This window comes from Eptatretus burgeri, chromosome 11, assembly GCF_056783735.1.
Source record: "Eptatretus burgeri isolate ZD-2024b chromosome 11, Ebu_testis_v1, whole genome shotgun sequence".
NCBI classification, from domain to species: Eukaryota; Metazoa; Chordata; class Myxini; order Myxiniformes; family Myxinidae; genus Eptatretus; species Eptatretus burgeri.
In genome coordinates this window covers 37,439,511-37,467,311 of record NC_140971.1, presented here as the reverse complement: position 1 = coordinate 37,467,311, position 27,801 = coordinate 37,439,511, and the positions used below count along the sequence as shown (strand labels likewise).

General features: G+C 44.3%; 1 protein-coding gene across 2 annotated transcripts in view; it reads right to left on the bottom strand.

Moving 5' to 3' along the window:
- Positions 1-15,994: 15,994 nt before the first annotated feature.
- Positions 15,995-27,801, bottom strand: part of LOC147016887 (potassium channel subfamily K member 18-like) — a 92,890-nt gene continuing 81,083 nt past the window's right edge. For both annotated transcript variants that reach the window (XM_085846047.1, XM_085846046.1), the window contains 5 exons: positions 27,692-27,770; positions 25,064-25,310; positions 22,100-22,240; positions 17,611-19,270; positions 15,995-16,982 (listed from right to left, as the gene is read on the bottom strand). In XM_085846047.1, coding sequence (XP_085702173.1) covers positions 18,609-19,270; positions 22,100-22,240; positions 25,064-25,310; positions 27,692-27,770 — 1,129 coding nt within the window. In that variant the 3' untranslated portion in view covers positions 15,995-16,982; positions 17,611-18,608. The remainder of the gene's footprint in view (positions 16,983-17,610; positions 19,271-22,099; positions 22,241-25,063; positions 25,311-27,691; positions 27,771-27,801) is intronic.

The window sequence follows — 27,801 nt, the reverse complement described above, 5'->3', positions numbered from 1 at the left end:
TTTCCTTTGAAGTAAAGTAGAGAAGGTCAATGTGTGTTTCATCATTTTTATTGTTGTTTGAAATTTTTAATATCTGAACTTTGTTTGTATCCGTTAATCCATATACATTAACAGATAGATTATTCATTTTCTCAAATTTAGGAATATCTCTCAATGACATTGGAAACTTTAAATATTTAACATTTAATGTATTCTCATATTTATTATTATGATCAACCCTTTCAGGATTCCATTGTGGAGAATGTAAGTGAGCAAGAACAGACCATAGAAAACATTTATTATCTTTGTTTTGAATATTAACAACCACTTTCTTAAGTTTTATCTCTTTTGGTAAATCAATATAAGAATAAGCTTGAAGAGGATCTGATTTTAAGATGTATATATTTAAAAATATTATTTTTGTTATAGCAAATCCACGACCTACTACAGTGCTATCAACATCTTGTTCTCCTCTCTGGAGTTCATCGTAAACATCACATCTTACAAAATCTTGAAATGATGAGATAACGTGAGGATTTGTCCTCATATAGGGAGTAGTTTCATCACTTTCTCTTACCATATTCAATTTTACTCCCAAATAAAACTTAAAAGTTTTCATTTCACTTAATGTGTTTTTAATTATTGTTTCAACACTTTGTTTAACCATATCAACAGCTTCAATGATTGAAGATGGTCCAGTGTCTTGAAAGCGAAACAATCTTATTTTTACATGTCCTTTAAATGCCCCATCAGTGTTTTCAATGGAGAATTTAGTGGCACCTTCCCTTTCTTCATTGTTCTTGTGTTTGCGTGATGGAAGGTGTTTATGATAAAAAAATTTTAAAGAATATCATTATCACACCTATCACAAAGTTTTGTTTCTTGGTCAAGTGGAGATCTCTCTCTATAGAGTGCAGCCTGTGGCTGCTGTTTGCATCATTGGTTGGGATGCGGCTATTCCGCTGATGCAGTGTCCCCCTTACCAGTACACTGGTACTCATTTTGCCGATCGCGGAAGGATGACAGGCTGAGTCAACCTCCTGGTGTATTTTAATTCAGCGGCCAACGGGGCTTAAATTCAGGACCCTAGGATCCCAAGCCGCCACAATAACCACTAAGCCAACACCAGCCTAAAGTGGAGATATTTGTCTGAAAAGATTGAATGTGTGTTTGTTGGTTCGAAGGTGTTTTTTATAACATTTATATTCATGATTACAAACATCGCAGTACGTTGTATTCACCATTTTTATACAACAAAACTTTGCTTAAAATAAAATTTTCTTGATGAAAATTCCATTTAATTTATAGATGAAATTTAATTTATTGATGGCCGCCTTGGGGGGCCACGGGCACCCGGTTGAGAAACACTGGTCTGGGGCTATATGTATACATGTACGTACATGTATACATGTATATCTCAAAAACTAGAGGTGATGAGTGAAAATGGATTTCGTATCTGCAATCAGCACCCCAAAATTAGGTTAGAACACCTATTTTCATGCGTGCCTAAATTTATTTGTAAACCAGTTAATTATGATTAACCACGAGTAATGTTTGAGTCACAACTGTTGAAGTGACAAGAGTATTGAATTCCAACCAAAATAAGTTGTATTGGGATGAAGATTTCCATTGGTAGTGAATATGGTGCAGCATAAGAACACTGAGCCCAGGGAAGTCCATTGCATTTGGTCCTTGGTTTCGCCTGAGAGGCTCTTCAGTTTGGAATTAAGAAAGCTCCAAAACTACCATTTCTTCGTCATTGGATCCTGTACACCCATTTGAAGAAACTTTGAAAAAGTGTATGCTTCTCTAGCAAAAACAATTCCTCAAATATGAACTCCATTGGGGTGGTGCTGTGGTTCCACCTGTGCAAAAACATGCCCACCTTCGATACGAATAATAAACACTGAGTTTTGGTGGATGTTAAAGATCACATGGTGCCTATTAGTGGGGCAACTTAGCATAACAATTGTGCATTTTGTGAGGAAATAATAATAAGTGGAGTTCAGTTGACTTAGTTGTGTGCATACATCTAAATCGTCTATAGTAGGTTTGCTTCTCCACAGAATTTCAAATTGATGATTTCATCGTCATCCTGGTATTTTTGTAGGCATCACAGAATATGCCATCTTTTTCATGGGGCATTGAGCTATTGATCCCATTTTCTGGAGATTCATTTACAGGCATTAAAGTTCCTAAATTGAAGCTATTGCTTCTACCTTCCGAGTTATTGCTGGCACCTCTTTCTTTTGTGAGCTGGTACCCTCACCAAATTCATGTCTGATGAAATACTGCTGTCGCTGACCTGATTAGTTGCCCTGGCAGGACCGCTTGGAGATATGTACACTAACCTTTGAACTGTCCAGTGCAAGTTAGAATGTCGACTCGGTTGTAAACAAACTGCCACCCTGGCGCTTCCAAAGCAGGGTCATGCATCAATGTGTGCAACGTCCATTGACAAGACTTATACGAGAAGACCTGTCTGCCAACACTGAGTTTTGGTGGATGTTAAAGATCACATGGTGCCTATTAGTGGGGGAACTTAGCATAACAATTGTGCATTTTGTGAGGAAAGCACCAAATGTGGCACACTAGTAGCCTATCATATTATGAACAGATTTGGATATTGGGCCATCTCAAAATTTTTGATGGCAGTGGAAAATGGCTGCCACAACCATCAGCGGCTGAATTTGAGATGGCCCAGTATCCAAATCTGTTCATAATATGATAGGCTACTAGTGTGCCAAATTTGGTGCTTTTCTCACAAAATGCACAATTGTTATGCTATATTTAGCTAAGTTGCCCCACCACCAGATTTGAAGCTGTGGCAGTCATCGGTTGCTGGCTCCTCGCTGATTCCTTCAGCTGCACAAAGAAACCCCTGACAGCATGGTTTCAGGCAATACAAAATATCAAATTGTGTCATCCATTCTTCTATACTTAATGGAAGTGAAAATATCAACCTCATTGGTTTTCCCAATATCATCTCATGTGGACATATTGTTACGAATCTGGAAGCTTACTGCACTCAACATTCAGGTCCCTATAGAACAGTTATATCGGTAAGTACGTGTTTCCAGTTAGGGTCCCGTCCATAGTCTAATGGGAATTAAATGTTAATGCGCTGCGGAGTTGTTTTGATAGGCAGGGTTTTCTTTTACATTCATAACAACAACACCAGCGGCACCGTCACCTCACTCACCGACGCCATAACACATGTTTCTGGCTGCGGACGTGGGTGGAACCCCTCCCTCCAGAGCAGACTCCGCCCACGAGGGCAAGGGCCGACTCCAGAGCTGACTCCGCCTCTTCGTCCAATCAGGAGGCTCGTCGCCTCAGATCGGGACTCCACCCAGAAGGGTGGGAGTCGCCCCGCCTCCTGTGGGCCTGTCCAATGAAGGACGGCCAGGGAATCGCGCGATGGGTCCGACCAATGAGGAGGCGAGTGGCCAGGAGAAGAAGCCCCTCCCTCCTGAGGAGAAAGGTGTGGTTGTCTGGACCAGCGTTTGAGAGACGGGGTGCTCGTGGCAGGAGCGTGGGCCTGTTCGAGCGATCGGGGCGTTCTGTCTGGCAGTCAAGGTCGCATCGCCTCGTCGCCTGGTGGCCTTGTGAGCCTCGTCGTCTCGTGTGGCCTGCCGGCGTTCTGTCTGGTCCACCTTCGCGCCGGCCGGCGTCCATCCGGACGAACCGGATCATCGAAAACCGCACAAGGCGGGGAGGTGCGAGATAGGTTCTCCCCTTCGGCTACCCTTCCCTCCCCAACCTGAAGGGCCGAATAAAGGCGGCGGCCATCACTTCTTTTGGGTATTTGTGTGTGCATATGTGTGTCTGTGGGCCGATCAAGTAGAATTGTTTAAGTGCCTTGTACATACTTGCATTTCTTTTAGTTGGTTTAACTCTGCTTCCCCTCCCCCCCCCAATTATAAATAAATCCCCTGTTAAATGTTTCAGCTCGTTTCTGTGTTTTCTTTATTGGTTTAGCACAGTGCGTGTTGGTGGATTACAAAGGCGGTTGCTGCCGTAGTTGTGCATTTGGACTGACGGGACCTCGGTAACCATCCGCTCGGGTTACGCATGGGTCGCGCACGGTAACAGCTCGTCCCGTTCAAGCTCCGTCAAGGGTGTGAATTCCTCAGTAGATCGCCACGTGGGCCTCTCGGTATTTTGAAGTTTGGCAAATAACCCTGTCCCACGCGGTTGAATTATTGACGATTCACGGTCCTGAAAGGGCCCGTACCTTCGGAGTTATTGGAATTGCTGGCCTGAGCAATTGGAGACAATTACCCACTTTCTAAAACTTTAAAATCATTACAAATCACATTTCCCCAAAACAATGGTCTGTCCACAGTAACGTATCTAATCATAATTCGGAAACGGGGTGTGTCAGATAAAAGGTCGATGTTGTGGTAAATTTAAACACTCATAAATACACAGAAATGAACAATTAAAATTGACGGTTACATGTAAAAGTTTTGTTTGGCACGGATCGGTAAATTGTAAATAAACTGCTTGGTGTAATGAGCTCTTTAACCTCCGCCATCGAAGATCGGAGGTTACTGTTTTCACCCCTTTCTGTTTGTTTGTTTGTGAACAGAATTATGGAAAAACCGTCTCGACGGATTTCGACAAAAATTGGTGGGGGGGGGGGTTGGGTATGGTCCAAGGATCATGCCATTAGATTTTGGACTTGGTCCCCCCTGCCAAAAAAAAAATTGTTGGAGAAAAATAAAAAAAATTTGCAACTTTTTTTTCAACAAAATTTCGATTTCTTTTTTTGGCATTTCTACATGTTTTAAGTGATTTCCAACCCACCCCCCCCCCCCCAAAAAAAATGTTAGAGAAAAGAACTATAACTGTCAGCACTGTTGACATATTTAATGAATAAGATATAAGGTTAACTTGAGTGACCCAGCAGTCTTGGCGGCGGAGGTTTTGCACTCTCTGGAGTGCTCCCCCTCTAGTTTTGACTGTGGATGGCAGTATTGTACTGTAAACTGCCTGGGAAGATTGGTGAAGATGCTGGAACGTTTTCAGAGGAAACTTCCAGTTTGGACGAGAATCGTATTTGGTGGAACACCCGGGATTATTGTGTGTTGTTATATAAACCCGCGAGAGGGACGAGCTGTGTGTTTCCATCGTCCCCACGGTCGATTTAACTCTGAGTGAACGAGGTGTTCATGTCCAGAGCGGATGTTAACACGTGGAGCCGATTATCATCAGGTTGATTAAAACTCATTAACATTGTGTGGCGGGAACGATTTTCCTTCGAGCTCTTCAAATCGACCTTGTGGACGGCCATCTTAGGAGAGGACACCGCGACGGGAATCCAAGAATCGACGGACCTGAAGGTGCACACGTATCGTGTTGTGGAACTTTAGTTTGTGTGTGTTGTTGTTGTGCTCTGTTCACTGTGGTAAAACAACTCAGAAACAAAACTTCCAACTCACCACAGCCAGGAAGTTCACACAGCCGATGATCACCAGAAACATGGAGGATGGCAGCCGATCCCTTGGATATCCAAAGTAGTCCTTCCGTGTGTCGACTCACTTCGTCGTGTCGATGTTCAAACATGAACTCGTTTTCCGAATGTGACGTCAGGAAATCAAATGTAGTGGATGAAAAAAAAAATCCGATTCACGGTTCTTGTGGAATATTCTCGACGGGAAAAGGCGAATCAGCGAAGGCCGAGTGAACAAGAACCAGAACGAGGCAGAATGTTCGTTTGGTGAAGTTAAAACCAAGAACATCAAGTTCCCACATCATTCGCTTTATGAAAACAATTCAACAATACGAGGACTTGTGTGGTGAATTGAAGGTCGTGACGTGCGATCACATGTTGCACGGCTCGAGCACGGAATAGATAAAGCTGAGGTTCGGCTCGGTCGGGGGTGATTGTCCCAGGGGCATTGTCGTTTACGGCGGCGGTTCACTTGGTGCTCGTTGAATGGTGAGAATTGAGAGTATATCGGACTCCGGGCTTATACTGATTTATTTTTGCGGTGATTAGTTGCACGTGTATACCTTACTGCTTATGTACTCCTTGCTGCGCCTGTATTCCCTGGTGTGCCCGTAGAAGCGGCTTCAATCAAATGGAATAAAGCTTACACTCTGAAGGTTCTTCTCTCGTTTTCATTTCAATTTATTCCATTTGGTTTTCTCGGCTCTCTCAACCAACGATGGACAAGATCTACAAACCAGAGAGGTTCGACGCAGACCCAAACGCGACTGACTCAGAAATGAAATGGTCGCATTGGTTCCGTTCCTTCTCACACTATCTGACCATCATCGAAGAGGGAGCCGACAAATTGGCCACCCTTGTGAATCATGTCTCGCCCAGCGTATACAGGCTCTTCTCGGAGTGTGACACCTACGAAGCAGCGATCGACGTGCTGCAGGCGCTCTACGTGAAGCGCAAGAACGTGGTATACATACGACATCTTCTCAACACACGCAAGCAAGCAGCCGGGGAGACAATCGATCAGTTCCTGCAAGCTCTGAAACAGCTGGGAAAAGACGGCAGCTTCCGGGCCGTAAACGCCGAGAAACACCGAAATGAAGCGACCCGGGAGGCATTTATCCAAGGACTCAGATCAGCCCACATACGGCAACGCTTACTAGAGAAAGCGCAACCCACTCTTGAAAAGGTAGTCGATCAGGCTCGAGCGATGGATACGGCTCAGCAGCAATCGGAGTCATTTGGGACACCGATGCTGCTAATGAACGCCGCTACGGTGGAAACTCAAGGAACCCCACAGACACAGACACAGCCTGACACAGGGGATGGAGAAAAACCCGAGGAGCCGGATACCCAGACCTCGTCAAACTCCTCAGCAAATGCTCCGGTTGGTAAATGCTTCTTTTGTGGGTACAAAAGACACCCCACCACAAATGCCCCGCCAGAGATGCCACATGCATGAATTGTGACAAGAAAGGGCATTATGCCAGGGTATGTAAATCTACTCTAAGGAGAAATAAACCCACTTCTGCGGCTCTCTACTCACAAAAGAAACTAACTGCAGCCTCACCGGGGAATCTATCCAAGGCTATCATCAACGTACGAATTAACGGGCATATGGCTGAGGCTCTGATTGATACCGGTAGCTCTGAAAGTTTCGTCAACAGCTCGCTAGTGAAGGGCAGGAAATGGAAGATCCACCCGACAGACAATACGGTATGCATGGCCGCCACATCACTACAGTCCTGCGTACGAGGGTACTGCAATGTTGAATTGAACGTAAAAGGGTACACGCATCGGGATGTAAGGGTACTGGTGCTTCGTGATTTAAGCGCAGACGTAATTCTGGGTCATAATGTCCTCAAGCAGCACACGAGCGTCGAAATACCCTTTGGAGGAAGCAAACCTCGTCTAATTTTAAATGCTTTGACCACCGCAGAGGTAACGTCCCCCCAGCTGTTTGCTAACTTGTCGCCGGTCTGGAAACCGATAGCGATCAAATCGCGGCGATATACCACTGCTGATATGAACTTCATCACTTCAGAGACCAAGCGATTACTGGAAGAAAGAATTATAGAACCGAGCGATTCGCCATGGCGCGCACAGGTGTTGGTCACCGCCAATCAGAATCATAAGAAACGAATGGTTGTCGATTATTCCCAAACGGTCAATCGTTTCACCCAACTCGATGCCTACCCTTTGCCGCGCATAGACGAGATGGTCGAACGCGTGGCCAATTATAAGATATTCAGCACCATCGATTTGCGAAGCGCCTATCATCAAATTCCCATCCGAGAGGAAGACAAACCTTACACCGCATTCCAGGCAGGTAGACGCCTCTACCAATTCAGGAGGATTCCGTTCGGTGTCACGAATGGAGTCGCTTGCTTCCAACGGGTTATGGACGACATCATCTCAGATGAAAACCTCAAAGACACTTTTGTTTACGTGGACAATGTCACAGTGTGCGGTAGGGATCAGGGGGAACATGACATGAATCTGGACAGATTCTTGAGCATTGCTAGAAAATATAATCTGACCCTCAACTATGAGAAATGCGTATTCTCGGCAAGGTCAATTGACCTTCTCGGCTCCACGATTAAGCCTGATCCTGAACGATTGCGCCCACTTCGTGAGCTACCCCCACCTCAGGACCTGCAGACAATGCGCCGGGTGATCGGCGTGTTCGCTTACTATGCAAGATGGATTTCCCAATACTCCGAGAAAATACATCCCCTAGTGCATTGCAAAAGCTTTCCACCAGATGCCGCTGTTGTAAAAGCTTTCCACAGCCTCAAAGATGATATCAGTAATTCCGTGGTATTATCGATCGATAGCTCGGTGCCCTTCGTGGTGGAAACAGATGCTTCTGATCACGCGATAGCTGCTACGCTTAATCAGTCTGGGCGGCCCGTCGCGTTCTTCTCGAGAACTCTCTCTGGAAGCGAGCAGAGACACTCGGCAATAGAGAAGGAAGCGTACGCCATTGTCGAAGCCCTACGTAAATGGAGACACTATTTACTGGGAAACCATTTCACGCTCGTTACGGACCAACGATCCGTGGCATTCATGTTTGATGGGAAAAATAACGGGAAAATTAAGAATGAAAAAATTATGAGATGGCGGATAGACCTAGCCTGCTATAGTTACGACATAGTTTACCGGCCCGGGAGGGAAAACCCTGCTGCAGACACCTTCTCTCGGGTCTACTGTTCGGCGACAATCAGTCGGGCTTTGCAAGACCTCCATGTGTCTCTGTGCCACCCGGGGGTAACCAGAATGGCACATTTCGTGCGCAGACAAAACCTTCCCTATTCTATTGAAGATATTAAACAAATGAATGCTTCATGCCCTGTTTGTGCTGAACTAAAACCCAGATTCTATGGCGCGGCTTCTGGCAGATTGATCAAGGCCACTTCTCCCTTCGAGAGACTAAAGACTAAACATTTGAGAGACTAAACATTGACTTCAAAGGGCCCCTGCCGACCGAGACAGACAACAGATACATATTCACTGTTGTTGATGAGTATTCAAGGTTCCCTTTCGCATTTCCGTGCTCGGATATGACCTCGGGCACTGTCGTGAAATGTCTGTCTGACCTCTTCGCTATGTTTGGGAAACCTTCGTACATACATTCAGACAGAGGGCCGTGTTTCATGTCGGCCGGGCTAAAACAATTCCTATTAGAGCACGGCATAGCAACTAGTCGAACGACGGGTTACAACCCACAGGGTAATGGGCAGGTGGAACGATATAATGGAGTTATTTGGAAAGCTGTAACTCTGGCGCTGAAATCGAGAGGACTGGGGCCCGAGCAGTGGGAGGTTACCCTTCTCGACGCTCTGAATTCCATACGCTCTTTGCTCTGCACGTCCACCAATGCAACTCCTCACGAACGAATGTTTACTCACCAGCGGCGTTATGTTGACGGCCAATCGGTGCCCAACTGGCTAACCCATCCCGGAACAGTGTTCATGAAACGCCCGGTACGACAAAGCAAGTATGAACCCATGGTGGAAGAGGTCGAACTCATCGATACTAATCCAGAGTATGCTCATGTGAGGCTCCCAGATGGCAGGGAGACCACTGTGTCGGTTCGCCATTTGGCTCCCTCAGGTACTCCTCCCGCAGGTACACCACCATCTGGCACTCCTCCCTCTGACATCCCCTCCCCAGGTGTTCCCCCCCCAGGAACTCCACCCGAGAATGGTGGCGACGGAGCTGCCGCATTCCACCCGAGAGCGATCGGGGAGTCATCCCCGGCACGAGTCGAGGCTCACCAAGAGGATCGGAAGCCTCCCTCAAGTGAAACCGCCATTTACTCCCGGAGAGGTCGACGGATAAAACCCCCTCGCCGACTCAATCTGTAAAGGGGATTATCGGCATCCTCGATGCTCATGCTCCTATATGCTCGTTACATAATATGTCGATGCTCATGACCATGCTCCTACAACTCAAAATAATCCTCACTGCTTGGCATGTATGCTTCTGTAGTTTAGATAGTTCGCGTTGCTTGAAATGTATACTCCTGTAGCGCTGAAGTAATCATGGTGCGTTAGTTGGGCCTCTAGTTACATTTTAAAGACGGGGAGAATGTGGTGAATTGAAGGTCGTCACGTGCGATCACATGTTGCACGGCTCGAGCACAGAAGAGATAAAGCTGAGGTTCGGCTCGGTCGGGGGTGATTGTCCCAGGGGCATTGTCGTTTACGGCGGCGGTTCACTTGGTGCTCGTTGAATGGTGAGAATTGAGAGTATACCGGACTCCGGGCTTATACTGATTTATTTTGCGGTGATTAGTTGCACGTGTATACCTTACTGCTTATGTACTCCTTGCTGCACCTGTATCCCCTGGTGTGCCCGTAGAAGCGGCTTCAATCAAATGGAATAAAGCCTACACTCTGAAGGTTCTTCTCTCGTTTTCATTTCAACTTGCAAACACAAACATGTTGAATAATTTTGAGGAAAAAAAAAACCGCCGAATCAAACCCAACGAAAAACCTCAAACGTGAACCCTCCAAAAAGGACTCCACCCATTCGTCAACCAGTCGAGGTCGTGAACCAATCAGAACTGGCTATTATACAGTCACGTGATGTAGGGCCAGGAAAAGGTTTGCGCATGCGCGTTATTGCAAATCAAGTCATGATGGTATCGGACTCTTCCCCCTCAACAATGGTGACCGTGACAGAATCTGTGGGTGGTGAAAGGGTTTACGGTGTCACAGAAACAGCAGAGGAGGAAGCTTATGTGTAAGCCACGGTACAACACTGTACAACACGGTACAGCACTGCACAACACGGTACAGCACTGTACAACACTACTTCACTGTACAACACGGTACAGATCTGTACAGCACTGTACAACACGGTACAGCACTGTATAACACTACTTCACTGTACAACAGTGTACAACACAACCACTACAGCACTGAACAACACTTACAACACTGTACAACACGGTACAGCACTGCACAACACGGTACAGCACTGTACAACACTACTTCACTGTACAACACGGTACAGATCTGTACAGCACTGTACAACACGGCACAGCACTGTATAACACTACTTCACTGTACAACAGTGTACAACACAACCACTGTACAGCACTGAACAACACTTACAACACTTTACAACACGGTACAGCACTGTACAACACGGTAGAGCACTGTATAACACTACTTCACTGTACAACACTGTACAACACTACTTCACTGTACAGCACTGTACAACACTTACAACACTGTACTTGTGATCTGAGTTCAAATCGACCGCTCATCCATCTGCCATGGAGTTTGACAAGTGGAATAAGCGAGGAGAGCAGCTTGGACTGAAGGGAGAGACACTAATGGCGTTTGTTAAAGAACAGCAAGTGGCTGCAAAAGAAGAGAAACCTCGTCAACGTGAGGAGAGGCAAACGGTGTGTGAGGGACGTGCTCACAAAGAGGAGGAGGAGTGTGAGGGAGGTGCTCACAAAGAGGAGGAAGAGTGTGAGGGACGTGCTCACAAAGAAGAGGAAGAGTATGAGGAACATGCTCACAAAGAGGAGGAGAGTGAGGGACGTGCTCACAAAGAGAAGTAGGAGAGTGAGGGACGTGCTCACAAAGAGGAGGAAGAGTGAGGGACATGCTCACAAAGAGGAGGAGAGTGAAGGACGTGCTCACAAAGAGAAGGAGGAGAGTGGGGGACGTGCTTACAAAGAGGATGAGGAGTGTGAGGGACGTGCTCACAAAGAGGAATGTGAGGGATGTGCTCACAAAGAGAAGGAGCATGAGGGACGTGCTCACAAAGAGGAGGAAGAGTGTGAGGGACGTGCTCACAAAGAAGAGGAAGAGTGTGAGGAACATGCTCACAAAGAGGAGGGGAGTGAGGGATGTGCTCATAAAGAGAAGGAGGAGAGTGAGGGACGTGCTCACAAAGAGGAGGAAGAGTGCGAAGGACGTGCTCACAAAGAGAAAGAGGAGTGTGAGGGACGACGTGCTCACAAAGAGGAGCGTGAGGGACATGCTCACAAAGAGAAGGGGCGTGAGGGACGTGCTCACAAAGAGGAGGCGGAGTGTGAAGGACGTGCTCACAAAGAGAAGGAGTGTGAGGGACGTGGTCACAAAGAGGAGTGTGAGGAACGTGCTCAAAGAGAAGGGGGAGTGTGAGGGACATGCTCACAAAGAGGAGAGTGAGGGACGTGCTCACAAAGAGAAGGAGGAGAGTGAGGGACGTGCTCACAAAGAGGAGGTGGAGAGCGAGGGACGTGCTCACAAAGAGCAGGAGTGTGTGGGACGTGCTCACAAAGAGAAAGCGGAGTGTGAGGCTCACAATGGGAAGCCGGAGTGTGAGGAACGTGCTCACAAAGAGAAGGTGGAGTGTGAGGCTCACAAAGAGGAGGAGAGCGAGGGACGTGCTCACAAAGAGAAGGCGGAGTGTGAGGTTCACAAAGAGAAGCCGGAGTGTGAGGAACGTGCTCACAAAGCGGTGGGGTGTGAGGAACGTGCTCACAAAGGCCCCTTTACTTTCGCATAGCATTACTGGGAGATCAGTCAAGAAGAAAGATGTTACAATGAAGCAATAACAGCCTTGGTTGAGCGGTATATTTAAGGACATTGGGGTGGGGGGGGGCGAGGTTGGGGTGCATTACTGGGAGATCAGTCAAGAAGAAGGATGTTACACATAAACCAAGGTCAGGTAGTTCACTGCACAAGACTATCCTATCTCAACATGCAAAGCCCCAATTCAGTAGAAGCGAGAGTGAATGCTGATATTGTACCAAGAAAGGCCACATGATGACCGAATGTTGATTGAGGAAGGTCGCTCAGATGAGGCCACAACATAAGGCAGCCAGCCAGTGCAATCCACGACTTACAGAGGAAAGATGTTGTGTGCAGAGCAGAGCTGAAAGAGCAGTCTGCATCATCTGGCAAAATTGGCCTGAAGAGATCTGGGTGAACAAAAGAGGATTTCATTCAACACCTATGGTCTTCAGCAGTTGTGAGGAAACCACCGCTGGTGTCGCCAATGGCAACATCACCGTGGATGAAGGCTACGTGGGTGCACAGAAAGTGACAGTACTCTGATACTCGAGATATGCTCGTGCAGCTGTGAAGAAAGACCTGGTGACGACAAGGCAGATGACTGACAAGGTCTATTCCTGCAAGCTGATCAATAGTACATTTGCGTCACTGTCCAGTTGGAAAGATCCACATGGTCACACCATACTACACAGGTGAGGTGGAGGTCATGTGCATGGAAGACCCTATTTGTGATCGGTAATGTACCAGGAGCACAAGAGGTCAAGGATCCAGACTCAAACTGAATTCCACAGCTGGTACAAGCAGCAGTGACCAGGGCACAGACCAAGCACAACAAGGATGACATCAAACCATTGAAGGTGTCACAATTTGACATTCCTGAAGTGACTGTGCAAGTGCTCAAGCAAGCTCAGAAGGAAGATGTCTTCCTTCAAAGGTTGTGGAAGGAGGTGCAGGATAACATAAATCATCAGACACGAGACAAGAGCAGGTATCGGCTCGGAGTCCATAAAGGTGTCTTACACCATATCCACTGTCCACAACTGACATGACCGAGGTGAAGCAAATCATCGTTCCGGCCAAGTATCGGGACACCGTGTTGAATTTGGCACACAAATCGATTGTTGGAGGTCATCTTGGAGCAAAGAAGAGAACTGACAGAATAACGAGCAATTTCCATTGGTCAGGGATAACCAGTGATGTCAGCAGATTCTGTAAGTCCTGCAACATCTGCCAGAGGACCTCCCCAAAGGGAGGGGTTCCAAGATACCATTGGGAACCATGCTGTTGATCGAGGAGCCCTTTCGCAGAGTGGCCATGGACCTGATTGGACACTTGTCCCCAGTGTCTGATAAGGGCAACCGATACATCTTAACCATTGTGGATTGCACCACGAGGTACCCTGAAGCAATTGCGCTCTCCAATATTGAGACAGAGAAGATCATGGAACCACTGCTGGAAGTCTTCTCCTGAGTAGGACTCCCACAAGAGGTACTGAGAAACCGAGGTACTCAGTTTACATCGGACCTGATGAAGGAGGTGTGTCGACTCATTGTGATGAAGCAACTCCTAATGACACCATATAACTCCAGGTGCAATGAACTTTGTGAACGGGTCAACAGAGTTCTGAAGAGCATGCTGAGGAAGATGAGTCAAGCACAACCATGTGATTGGGACAGGTACCTGCAAGCAATGATATTCACTTACAAAGTAGTGCCTCAAGCAAGTATTGGGTTCTCACCATTTGAGCTTCTCTGCAGACGAACCGTAAGAGGGCCCATGCAGTTGAAGAAGGAACTGTGGATTGGAGAGAACACGTCGGAGGTTCATAATGCCAACTGATATGGTTTTGACTTGCGTAAGCGATAGGAGGACACTTCCCGACTGGCACACGAGAGTCGACACACAGCTCAAAGCAGTCAAAAGCATTTCTGTGATAAAACCAAAGACAAAGTTCAAGGTTGGAGCCAGAGTTTTAGTGCTACTACCAATGGAGCACAAGTTGATGCTCCAATGGCAAGGACCATTTGAAGTCCAGGAAGTAGTCAACCAGATGGACCCCAAGATTTCTGTCAAAGGCAAGACCAAACTTTATCATGCCAACCTTTTGAAGTTGTATCAGGAGTGAGCTGACAATGCAGCTGATATCACGTTACAGCCAGATGTGACCAGTATAGCGGTGATCCACCCAGAGCCGGATGGTGATGAAGAATGTGTCTTGGCAAAGGAAGACTTGCTGGAATTGAGACCCAGGGCTGACAGAGAGACACACGAGGATGTTAATATCAGTGAAGATCTATCAACAAGGCAGAGGGAGGAAGTCCAGGAGTTACTACAGGAGTTTGCGGACGTCTTCACTGGAATCCTGGGTACGACTAACCTGGAGGAGCATAAGATTGAGAGCACCACAAATGAGCCAGAGTCCAGCAACGTCAAATGTCGTATGCTATGCAAGCTGTGATCAAGGAGGAAGTGGAAGCTATGTTGGAGGCAGACGCCATCGAACCATCATAAGCAGCCTACAACTCGCTGGTGGTGATTGTGAGGTAAAAGGATGGATCCAACCATTTCTGCATTGACTTTCTGAGGTTGAACTTTGTGACAACGTTTGACACGGAACCCAGAGGGAACCCAAAAGCTATCATGGCAAAGCTGGAGCGAGATTGGTTATTTTACTCAGATCGACCTGAGCAAAGGTTACAGGCAGATTCCTATGGAGGAAGTCTCAAATGAAAAGACAGCATTCATCATCTTATATGGCTGCTACCAATTTAGGAAGAAGATGCCATATGGCTTGGTAAACTCAGCAGCAACCTTCAATCGAATGATGAGGAAGATGCTGCATGATTTACGTAACATCGACCACGACGTGGATGACATCCTGACACACACAGTCAGATGGGAAGACGATCTCAAAACACTGCAGCGACTTTTTGCTGGTGGAGTGTTTTTGCTGGTTAAACTGGAATTTTACCCCGCACCGAAATTCGACATGAATTGCCTTGCACCGATCTCCCGGACCACGCCCCGGCGACTGGCCGAGGGTCGCTTCGGCCCCGCATGCCTGCCCGGGCATAAATTTTTCTCATAAATAAATACGTTGACAATTTATTGTCTAAAATGTAAAAATAAAAATGACAGTAAACACATCTCGAATGTCAAAAGCAAAAATAATACTTACATAAAAAGGGATATGTTTGGTGTGTGACTTCAATAAGAGTAAATTTATCTCCAAACAAAAACGTGGGGTAGATTTAAAAAGTTGTTTTTTTAACCGGGGAGTAAATTTACAACTGGAATACCAGGGGAATTACATCCACCAGGGTATTCTTTCTGTGGTCCAGGCACAAATTTGGAGAAAAGATTAGGTGAGGCTAACGATCCTAAACTTTGGTGTAAACCTCAAAATTTGGTTGAGAAAGTGTATATGAAGCATGAAATTGATTATGGAAATGGCACAACATTGGAAGAAAAACACAAAGCAGAGAGAGAAATGTTGCATAATTTGTTTTTAATGCGAAATCCAACATTGAGACAAAAAAGTTGAGATGTTCATCGTGAAGATGGAAAGTGCTAAATTGAGACTTGGCCTTGGAAGAAAAAAAAAAAAATTTAACTCCAATGATGTCATGAACATTGAAGAGTATTTACCTAATAAACCTTTGGCTGATGAATTACATCAACCAATAATCACAAAGTTTAAAAGAACGAAGGTAAAGTTCCAAAGGGGTTGATAACATTTGGTCTGCTGACTTAATTTAACTCAATAACTATGAGGGATACAAGTCTGCTTCAACCGTTATGCATTTGAGGAGTAGATACGCGTGGGTTGTTCCTTTGCAACATAAAAGAGGTAATACTCTTATGTTGGCCTTCCAACAGATATTTCATAAAAGCAAAAGGAAACCAAAGAAGTTCTGAACTGATGAGGGAACAGAGTTCCACAACAAAACATTTTTTAATTTTCTTAAAGATAATGGTATTACATTATACAGCACCTTTAATAAAGGAAAGGCAGTTGTTATTGAGCATTTTAATCGCACTTTAAAAGAGAGACTATATAAAAGATTCACTTGACTCGGTTCTCAACAATGTGTGTCTTTAATTCAGGACATTGTAGATAATTACAATTATTCAGTTCATTCCTCAACAAAATCAAAACCATCAAACATTTCCAAAATTATCATATGAAAAGGAGATTAATCTGAAAGAAAAAAAAAACAGTTTAAGATTGGTGATGTCATCAGAATATATTGGTGGAAATCATACTTTGATTAAGGTTATACAAAGAGGTGGACTAATGAACTTTTTAAAATCGTTGATGCAATACATACAGTTCCTTGGACTTATAAATTGTATGATTTAAAGAGAGAATAAATAGTGGCCAACAGCCAATCATTGTGCCTACGTTCTGGCTCCAGTTCTTGCCGCCATCCACCCAGCATGAGCCACAATCTATAATTTGGCTGGAAGCTTCCAAGGGAGAAAATCCTTCGGGGTATCCATTTAGGCTTGTGTTAACCGCCCTGCACATGACAATGGGGTCCGGAGTGGGATGGTGTTAACCGACCTTGAACACGACAATATATAATGTTTGTAATGGGGGACGTTCTTCGATCTGTGAACCCCAAACACAGAATCCTCAACTGAATAGTCAGTCAAGGCTTAAGTGTGTGTGTGTGTGTGTGTGTGTGTGTGTGTGTGTGTGTGTGTGTGTGTGTGTGTGTGTGTGTGTGTGTGTGTGTGTGTGTGTGTGTGTGTGTGTGTGTGTGTGTGTGTGTGTGTGTGTGTGTGTGTGTGTGTGTGATAATGTAATAGGGAGCACAATCAACCTTAACCCTTGCATAAATTCAAAATCCTAACCCCCTCCCAAACCCAATCCTTACCCTCACATATGTGACCTTTGAAACATTGTACTAAACTCAATAACTAGATATACTATTTTACTCATGAACACCTTGTACTAACCTCAATGATTAGATCTACTATTTTACCCATGAACACATTTAACAAACCGCAATAATGAGATCTACACTTTTACTCATTAACACAATACTAACCTCAATAACTGGATCTACTATTTTACCCATGAACACATTGTATGAACTTCAATAACTAGATCTACTATTTTACCCATGAACACATTGTACTCACCACAATAACTCGATCTTGTATTCTTGAGAGTATCTTGTGTTTGAGGACGCTGTGACTCCTCTTCTGAAGATCACGTTGTTTATCTCATTGGTTGTTATCTCCATTTGCGGGTTTCAGGAGGGGGGAGGGAGTTCTCCCAGAACTCAAAATCTCCGTCTCCTATTTTTTGGTCAATGATCGTGAAAAATGTTCCAAACTGTGAAGTTTCGTTCTCATTGCCTCGTTCCAAGGGCTCTTCCAAAAATCTTCATTGAGCCTCTGAGAGCCTCCACTTGTAGCTCGTTTGTGGTGATGATCCCAGGAATGATTTTTAAGTGCTCATTAAGGGTTTTCGTCATCATTCCTGTGGCTTCAACTATCACTGACCGTACAATTTCAGCTTTATTCAATTTCCACATCCTCTTGACCTCATTTTTTAGATCCTGGTATTTGGTCATTTTCCTAATTTCTGTGGCATTTAGTCTGAAGTCATTGCGAACCGAGACCTTGACCAACAATGCCGTTTTTTTTTGATGTTTGAGCACCATGTCCAGACGCAATGCTTTGTTTGTGATGTCTCCAGTTGATTGGTTCATCTTGTCACATGCGAGCATTGTATGTTCATTTTCGAGGATTGGCTCTGGTTTGTGTTTCCATGATTGTTCTGGAACCGGGATGTTGAAATGTTTACAGACGTGCCAGTGAATTCCTCTGCAGACGCTGTCATGTCTTTCTGTGTACAGCTTTTCCACCATGAATTTTTTACACCCCAAAAGGAGGTGACTGGTACTTTCTGTTTTTACCCGACAAAACCTGCATTTGTCTGACTCGATCCCATTCAATCCCAGCACTCAATAGTTCCTGTATTGCTTTCATCGAATGAGATGTTGTCGATTCTTTTTGTCTTTTCTTGTACAAATGTGCATTTGCCAAAAATGTCAAGACCAGACTCCATTTGGATGCCCTCCGAGTACTGCATGACTCCAGTATGTTCGATCCCCTTTATTTTTCAATCAATCTTATGAGCCACAGAACATGCAGCGACATCCCATGACTTTTCGATAGAGATTGAGAATGCGATGTTGGGTGAGTGTGAAGGCCATCGACATTATGGCCATTCCGATGATGACATATCCCAATGTGAGCAAAAAATAGTTGATGTGCGTGGGTATCATGTCACCAAGACCGATAGTGGTCATAGTCACGAAGCAGAAGTAGAAGGCATCGAGGTATTCCCAATTTTCCCAGCATGGCAACAATATGGTCCCAAGTAGCAGGTAGGAAAATACAACCAGAAAGATGACAATTATGGGGACCGTTTGTTCCTTTGATTTACAATCACTGTCTTCAATGTCTGCAGCTCCATCTTGGGGTTTGGACCGGCTTTTACTCTGCCCCACTGTCCCATCAATTCGCTCCTCACAGATGCTGTCACTTCCTCCCGGCTGTGTATTGCTTGTGGAATCCACGCCAGGTGATGCTTGAGTGTCAAACTCATCTTTGTGATGTCCAGGTCGAGGAGTGACACAATTCTTGAGAAAGGTGTAGCAACGATTTAGGCCATGTGTCAGCAGGCCTCCCAGATTCGCGAGGAGAGCAAGCATGAGTGGAATGCCAATTATGGCATAAAGCATGCACATGGCCTTACCCAAATGTGTAGTCGGAAAATTGTGTCCATAACCTAGTGCACAACAACCACACAAACAAGGTAAATCTCATCAAATCGGTTATACCAATATAATGTCCAGAAAGATCAACAAACTGGCTATATTTACCATACATATAAACACAACTATTATTTAAAAACAGTCATTGCAAGATATCATTACCTCCACCACCAAAAGTAGATGGAGTTTATGTTTTCACCCCGTCTGTTTGTTGCTTGCATAATCGAAGATTTTTGAAGTATATTAGTCAGTCGATTTTGTTATTCTGTCTTTGTTTGTTTGTTTGTTTGTTTGTCTATCGCCTACAGGTCACAATGCCAAACTGATCGTCATGAAACTTCTCCTAGTTGTGGAGGTCCTCTCAACTAAGAAGCCGATTTATTGAGGTCAAAGGCCAAAGGTCATCTTGAGGTCAAATTTCTAAAATCGTCATTTTTCATCTGATTGACTTGAAATTTGAACAAGATTTGCATTTTGCGTCACTAAAGTGGTAAACCAACTATTTTTGAGATCAAAAGGTCAATGTTCAACTCAGGGTCAAACATCGAAAATCATTCAACTGAAAAACCATCAATTTTCATCATATTTACTTGATAGTTGAAAAGGAATTGCACAGTCCATCATTGGATTGGGAAAACAACTATTTTTGAGATCAAAAGATCAAAGGCCAACTCAAGGTCAAACTTCTGAAATCACATTTCATCTGATTAACCTGAGAATTAAGCAGCAATTGCACAGTGAATCACTGAATTTGGAAAACAACCATTGTTGAGGTCAAAAGGTGAAGCTTCTAAAATCATCAATTTCAATTTGAAAAATAATCAATTTTCATCCGAATGATCTGAGCTTTGATTAAAATTGTTAATTTTAATCTTGATGAAATGAACAATTTGATGTATCAATGGCATCCTTTGGAGAGAGGGGTGGATTTTGCAAGTATCACGCTATGTGTGATGTATTTTTCTTGTTTGTTTCTTTGTTGCGAAAATCGAAGATTTTTCAAGTGTATTGATGTGTCTTGGGCGTTATTCTGTCTGTTCCTTTGAATGTCAATCGCCGACGGGTCACAATTTCAAACCAATCTTCATGAAACTTCACACATGGTAGAGTTTGTCATAATCAAGAAGCATATTGTTTTTGAGTTCAAAAGGTCAACACAGGCCAAAGGGCAACAACAGTGTAATTTCTAAAATCCTCAATTTTCATCCCATTGACTTGAAGTTTGAAGAGGATTTGCATATCTGGTCACTGAATTCAACAAAAAAGTATTTTTGAGGTCAACTTAGTCCAAAAGGTCAACATAGGCCTAAAAGTTAACTTATGCCGAATTTCTAAAATCTTCAATTTTCATCCGATTGACTTGAAATTTGAACAGGATTTGCATATTTGGTCATTGGATTCAACCACCCATTATATTTGTGCTCAAACTTGATTTTCTGGATTTCACAAGTATCTTGCTTTGCGCAACATGTTTCTTGTTTGTTTGTCTGTGAACAGGATATCTCAAAAAGTTGTGGATGGATTTGGCTGAAACGGTGGACAGGTTTGGTACATGAAAAGGATGAATCCATTAGATTTTGATGAAGATCCGATCCGGATCCGAGAAGTTTTTTTTAAGTGATTCTTCACTATTGAGAGATGGGGCTAAAAATTATATATAGCATGATATCTCAAAACGTTCTGGATGAGTTTTGACAAAACTCGGTGGATGAGTTGGTTCGGTGACAAGAACAAGCCAATTTGATTTTGGTTCAAGTCGAGATCCAGATCCGATCTATCAGTGGGATACAAAATGCAAACTGTTCAGCCTCGAGGAGGTATGCGCTCTACCGAGTGCCTTTGAGTTTGTTTTGTAATGCAAGTAAATTAGTGTCTTGAGCATACCTAAATTTTGAATGCATCAATTAATTAAGTTATTTATAACATTATTATTATTATTATTATTGCAACGCTTCTAATTTTAGTATCATGAGTTGTATTGAAAACACACAAATGTAATAACAATCCTGATTATGATAATACTGACAATGATCATGACACTTTCAAGTGATGTTCAATTTCATTTGACATTGCAAACTTGCAAGTCCATAGCATGTTTAGTTAACCTCGATGGAGAAGTATGCTCGGTCAAGATTATTAAGATGCATTACAGTCATATTTTGATGAGGGTATCTCGCCATTGGACTTATTTGTTGTTTTCACAGCAAAATGTCGACTTGGACGCCAGGGGTATTTGAGCCGCTAAGGTGTCGGGCTAACACGATAGCGCAACAGAGATAGCATACATGCCTATTTTTAGTATAAGTTTGATTCCCATCCCAACTATGACCTGTTTATCCTGGTAATATGCAGTCAGGGTGCTGGAACAAAAAATGCTGCATCCATAAGATGGGACATTCAGCTGATGATGCTTTTCATAGCATTGGTGCTGGTCATCATTAATGATCCCACGGTGCAGAACAAAGAGAAGACTAGTGACCATTTGCACCCTGAACAAATTCCAAATTCCTACCTTGATTAGCTCTGTAAAGTCCAATCTTTGATTTAAAATATGCCACCTCGTTACCGATCATGATCGATGGCATATCCCGAGACGTCGCGAGAATAACCAACAACAATGACATAACTAAAAGATGACCGCAAAATATTTTAACAGTTGATTGAACAAGGTTTGCCAGTTTGAACTGAGAATTGCAATTACCGCTGACTTTCGGAAATTAGCAATCAAATGAAGCTTTCATCAAACTGATTATGATTAACCATGAGTAATGCTTGAGTAACGAGTGTTAAAGTGACAAGAGTATTCAATTCCAACCAAAAATAAGTTGTGGGATGAAGATTACCAATGGTAGTAAATATGGTGCAGCAGAAGAACACTGAGCCCAAGAAGGTCCATTGCATTTGGTCTTCGGCTTCGCCTGATAAGCTGTTCAGTTTGGAATGAAGAAAGCTCCGAAACTCTGCAGTCTCATCGTCGTTGGATCCTGCAAACCCATTTGAAGAAACATCGATAAAATAAATGCTTCTCCAGCAAAAACCCCTTGATGCAATTACTCGAACATGAACTCTATTCCTATTGGAGTGATGCAATGGTTCCACCTGTGCAAAAACACGGCCAACTTCGATACGAAGTTCTCACACAGTGGAGTTCAGTTGAGTTGGTTGTGTGCATGTGCATGCGTCTAAACAGTTGTTGGTACGTCCGTTTCTCTGCGGAATTTCAAATTGATTATATAATCGTCGTCCTGGTATTTTTGCAGGCGTCACAAAATATGCCATCTTTTTGATGGGACATTGAGCCAATGATCCCATTTGCTGGAGACTCGTTTACAGGTGTTAAAGCTCTGACATTTAAGCTATTGCCTCTACCTTCTGAGTTATTGCTGGTACTTCTTTCTATTTTGAGCTCGTACGCTGACCAAATTCATGTCTCTGAAATACTGCTGTCGCTGAACTTCTTGGTAGCTCTGGCAGGATCGCTTAGAGATATGTACACTAACCTTTGAACTGTCTATGTTAGAATGTCAACTCAGCAATAAACCAACTGCCTCCCTGTCGTTTGCCAATCATGGTCACGCATCAATGTGTGCAACGTCCACTGGCAAGACTTATAGCAGAAGACCTGACTGCCAACACTGAATTTTGGTGGATGTGAAAGATCACATGGTGTCTATTGATGAAGAGTAAGCCAGTTATCCTTGGCAACTTGAATAAATTCGAAATTGCTGCCCTCTCCAGTCGATCCATTCCTGGCCCAGCTGGATTGTGAAATGGGGACCAAAAGTCACTGCCCAACGCCCTCCACCAACCAACTCCAAAAGGTTAGAGGAGGCATTAAAAAAATAAGCAGTCGTCGTGGTGATCTTCATAATCAGAGAAGATTGGCGTTTGAATTGAAGAGCAACAGGAAGCACCAACCTCCAAGTTTTGAATAATAGCACACAATTTGCTCCAGTGCTTTAAGGTTACAGCTGACCTTCATCTCTTGTTGTCTCTCATAGCCCTACCCACGATATCTAATCTCACGATCACTCCTCTATACCTACCTCCTTTTCTTGAGACTGATTTGTGATTTAATATGGGAACAATTTGAAAGCACTATATGTCAGGATTGACAAAGTAATCCCGCGATCTCTTTCCATGGTCGGCCACTTGAAGAAATTCAGTGGTTTTTAACTCCTCGACCTCACAGCCTCCCCTGAGATGATCATCAAGTAAAGCGGGTTTCCAAAGACAACCACAGTAAAGGTAAGAGTGTGATTGTTGGAGCATCCACTCTGATTCTGGGATGTCAGCAGTTTGAACCCCTCCTGAGTAATGCCAAAGACTTTAAATATGGTACGTGCTGCTTCCTTGCTTGAAGCTCTGCATTTCAATGGATTAAAAAGAACATCTGATTCGTCCATCAATGTGTGTGCCATCTCTCTGGACGTTAAACTGGGCGTCTCGTCTGCCAGCATTATTTGGTGGACGTTAAAGATCCCACGGTGTCCTTCACGACGAGAAGGCAAGCAACCTGGCTAAATTCCAAATTTTTGTTTTAATTTCGCCACGGTACTACAGTATTGCCAGCACCCTGGCTAAATTACAAATTTTTGTTTTAATTTCGCCAGGGTACTAAAGTATTACCAGCACCCTGGCTAAATTACAAATTCCTGCCCAAACCACTGCTGTGAAGGCAATGGCAACCTCCCCAGTATAACCCTTTCCGTGAAACTGCTTTGGCAACACGAATGCTCTTTGAAATGGTATGATGCATTCAAATCAGAATATACAACATGTACAGTACGTACGGTTTGTATTCAAATGAAAGACAAAATACTGCACTGGAGTCATCAGAAGGAACCCGAATAAGTAAAGAGCAAAGATTGAGTCATCAGGAGGAACGTCGACAGGACTCTGGTTTCAGCAGCTACTCCAGTACCCTCAAACCCATCAAGGTTTGCAGTGAGCTTTGCAGAAAAATTTCTGCAAGAATTCACTTCTCCTGAGACAGACAGATAAGGAAAGACAAATAAGGAGTAAAAGAGATAAAATATAAGAAAAGGCAAGAATTGGAATGAATGAAGAGGACTGTGAAACAAAACGAGAAATAAGTATGAAAGGAACAAAGATGTTGGGAAGAACCCAGATAGATTGATTTCAGCAGTAACTCCCCAGGCTCAAACACAGCAACAGGTACAAGCCACCAGAGATCCGTCAGCAGGGCATCACAGCCCACACAGCATCAGGATTTGGTACAAACATCATCAAACGGAAATCCAAATACTGCATTGAAGTCATCAGAAGGAAAAAGTGAAGTAAAGAGCAAGAAAAAGTAAAGAGCAAGCGCGCGTGCACACACGCACACACGCACACATACACGCACACACACACGCACACACACACGCACACACGCACACACACACACACATACACACGCGCACACGCGCACACACACACGCACACACACACGCACACTCGCACACACACACACACGCATGCACGCACACACACACGCACACACACACGCACACACACACGCACACACACACACACATACACACACGCATACACGCACACACACACGCACACATACACACACACATACACACGCATACACGCACACACACACGCACACACACACGCACACACGCACACACACACACACACACACACACACACACACACACACACACACTCAACAATACAGAATGGGTCTACATTTATGGTCGCTGGTATTCTGCAGACATAGTTGTTGTTTAGGTTGAAGACAGCTGCCTCCTATTGATGGGGTTAAGCCAAGAAGGCTTTTCTTAAATTCTTGCCTTGTTTGTGGAGAAGCAGAGTGCGGTTGATGATCTCTTCAACAAGTGTGTTCATATGATCCACTGCCAAGGTGGCCCGCTCAATCTCTGATGGTTTCTCGATGGATGAGAACACGAGACCACCCAACAAGGCATAGACCAACAGTATAACGACGATGACGATGTGAGAGGAGAACTTGCCCGCAACCTGTCCGCAGCTCCGCCTGGATCTCAAGTCGGCTCCAGTTGATTGAGCCTCAGGGTGGATCTGAATGAACATGATAAATAAAATTACTGTGCACCACCAAGTTTACTTGCTTGATATAGTTACCTACTTCATACTTTACCTTCACGAACTTACTACGTACACCATGTTCAATCAACCCGCATATCCAAACTGAATTTGCACGTTTGAAGCTGATTTATATACTCGGCCAGATGGTATGCTTATCTTTGGCAAGTTGTGTGAAATATTGTGTGAGAAGACATGAAAGTAATGTGAAATAAATTAAGAATCAAGCCAAAGGAGGAAACTCAGAAAGTCTCGATTCGAGCTCTATTATCTCATTACGATTCTCCCAGTCCAAAAATATCCTTAAAGGGCCATGATGAAAGATAAGGAAAAGAAAGGTGTGAGGATAGTGGAGTAAGGGAAGGAGAGAAAAAGAGACAGAAAAGGAAGACTCAGTGAAATGTGTGTGGATAAAGTGGGATGCCTGGTGTTGGCTCCATGGTTAGGGAGGTGAGCTTGGGATCCCAGGATCCTCGGATCCTGAGTTCAAATCCTCCTTGGCTGTTGAATTAATGCTTTGTGGGGTCGACTCTGTCTGTTATCCGTCTGAGGTCGGCAAAATGAGTGCCAGCTTGTTGGTATCCTGTGTCAGAGTGGTGACCCGTCCAGGATTGTGCCCAATAACCAAGGCAGCACCAACGCTCAATAACCGAGTGCGGTCCCAGTGAATGGATGGATGGTTAAAATGGTGGAGGTTCCTGAAGCTTAGAGTAGGAATGTGGAATTTTGTAGGGTGCTGGCAATAGCTTGCCCACTCTCCACAAAGGACACCATGGGATATTTAACGTCCAGCAACCAAGGCAAGCAGACTGGAAACCCAGTTCAACGTCCCTCCGAGGAATATTCATGAATCACCCTGCCTGTGAAACACCAGTATTACAGTTTGGACCCAGGTCGGGATTCAAACCTCGTGAGTGTGCATACCTCTGGGCTATCCTCTGCCAGCCCAAGTGGCAGTGCAAAGGATTGTGAGGCATGAAACAAGGAGCAACTTCACAGGGTGTGTACAGCCAATCAAAGTAGTGCAGGATGGTTGTGAAGTGGATTAAGATGTGTTTGGAGTGAGTTTGTTACCTGTTTGACACAAATGTCCTTGTGACCCATGTTTTCCACTATTCTCGTATCAGTAGAAAGGACAATGCTAAAATAAGGAAATTAACTTGTCATAATTGTCGACTGATCTGCAGCTTACTCAAAAAGAAAGAACAGTATATCGAGCTTGGAAACTAGCTGTGCCAGGCCAGATGAAGTTGAGGCATTAATGTCACATTTTGGTCAGCTCACTGCGGTGCTTGGAGCCCAAATACTCTCCAAATATTTTTTTTAAAGACTGACTGGTGAACCTGAAGCCACTGAGGTCAAAGTGCCTCTTCCAGTGCCCAAAAAGAAAAATCCTGTGCTCCATGTGACTGCACTTCTGACAAGCTTCAATGACTGAGGGTCCAGAGCAGCAGAGGCTTCGTTTTGAACATGTCATGAGCTCATTTATTCTGTTGGAGTGCTACTCTTGTTGAGGAGAGGCTGGGAAGTTAGGTTACCTCTGTTTTTCCGTAAACATATTTGTGCCTGTGTACTGGAAGGAATGCAATGAGGTAAAATGTCTTTGGAGAACATCACACGTGAAATTTAGGTTCGGCACATGAAGGGCCCTCAAACCCTCGAGAACCACAATCACCTCTTCAATGGACCTTCATTCATGGCCTGTATTGCACCAACTGCCACCCATTGCGTTGGGACCATACTCTGTACAGAGCATTGGTGCTGCTGAATCAGTCCCCTGGGCTATTGGGCACAATCCTGGACAGGTCACCACTCCAACACAGAACACTCAAATGGCTCAATCATCCCAGCAAGCTGGTACTCATTTTGCCAACCTCGGAAGGATGACAAGCTGAGTCAACCCTGCCTGGTAAGAATTCAACAGCCAAGCAGGATTTGAACTCAGGGCCCGAGGATCCAAAGCCTGCCACCCTCATCATGAAGCTAACACCAGGCACACTTGCCACCCACACCAACATTTGTTTCGTTTTGCTAAGCAGATTGAGTCCAATTCTTGGTGCCAGCGTAACACTTGCCTGGATAATATCGTCCTACACATACATTCTATTTCTTTCCATGTAAACAATTAAAAACTTTGAAACACTTGTCTGCTGTAAATGCAGCTGTATTATCAACACATTGTTGAGCCCTCTCTGTGTTTTTGTTAAAATGGGTGTTTTTTTTTTTAGCCAAAACAAAATCCCACATCTTCAACTGCATCTATCACAAACCCTTGGAGAAAAGAAAATACACAGCTTCAACCTCGCAAAAACTTGTATGGCAAACAAACAATCAAAGGAGAACCACAGAACGTTTACCTTTGCCGACGTGTCTGTCATTTGGATGATACAGCGTGAAGTGTGGCGAGCACTTGCTTTGTCTGGGCATGATCTGCACCTGAACAAGAAACACACCAAACGTTACACAC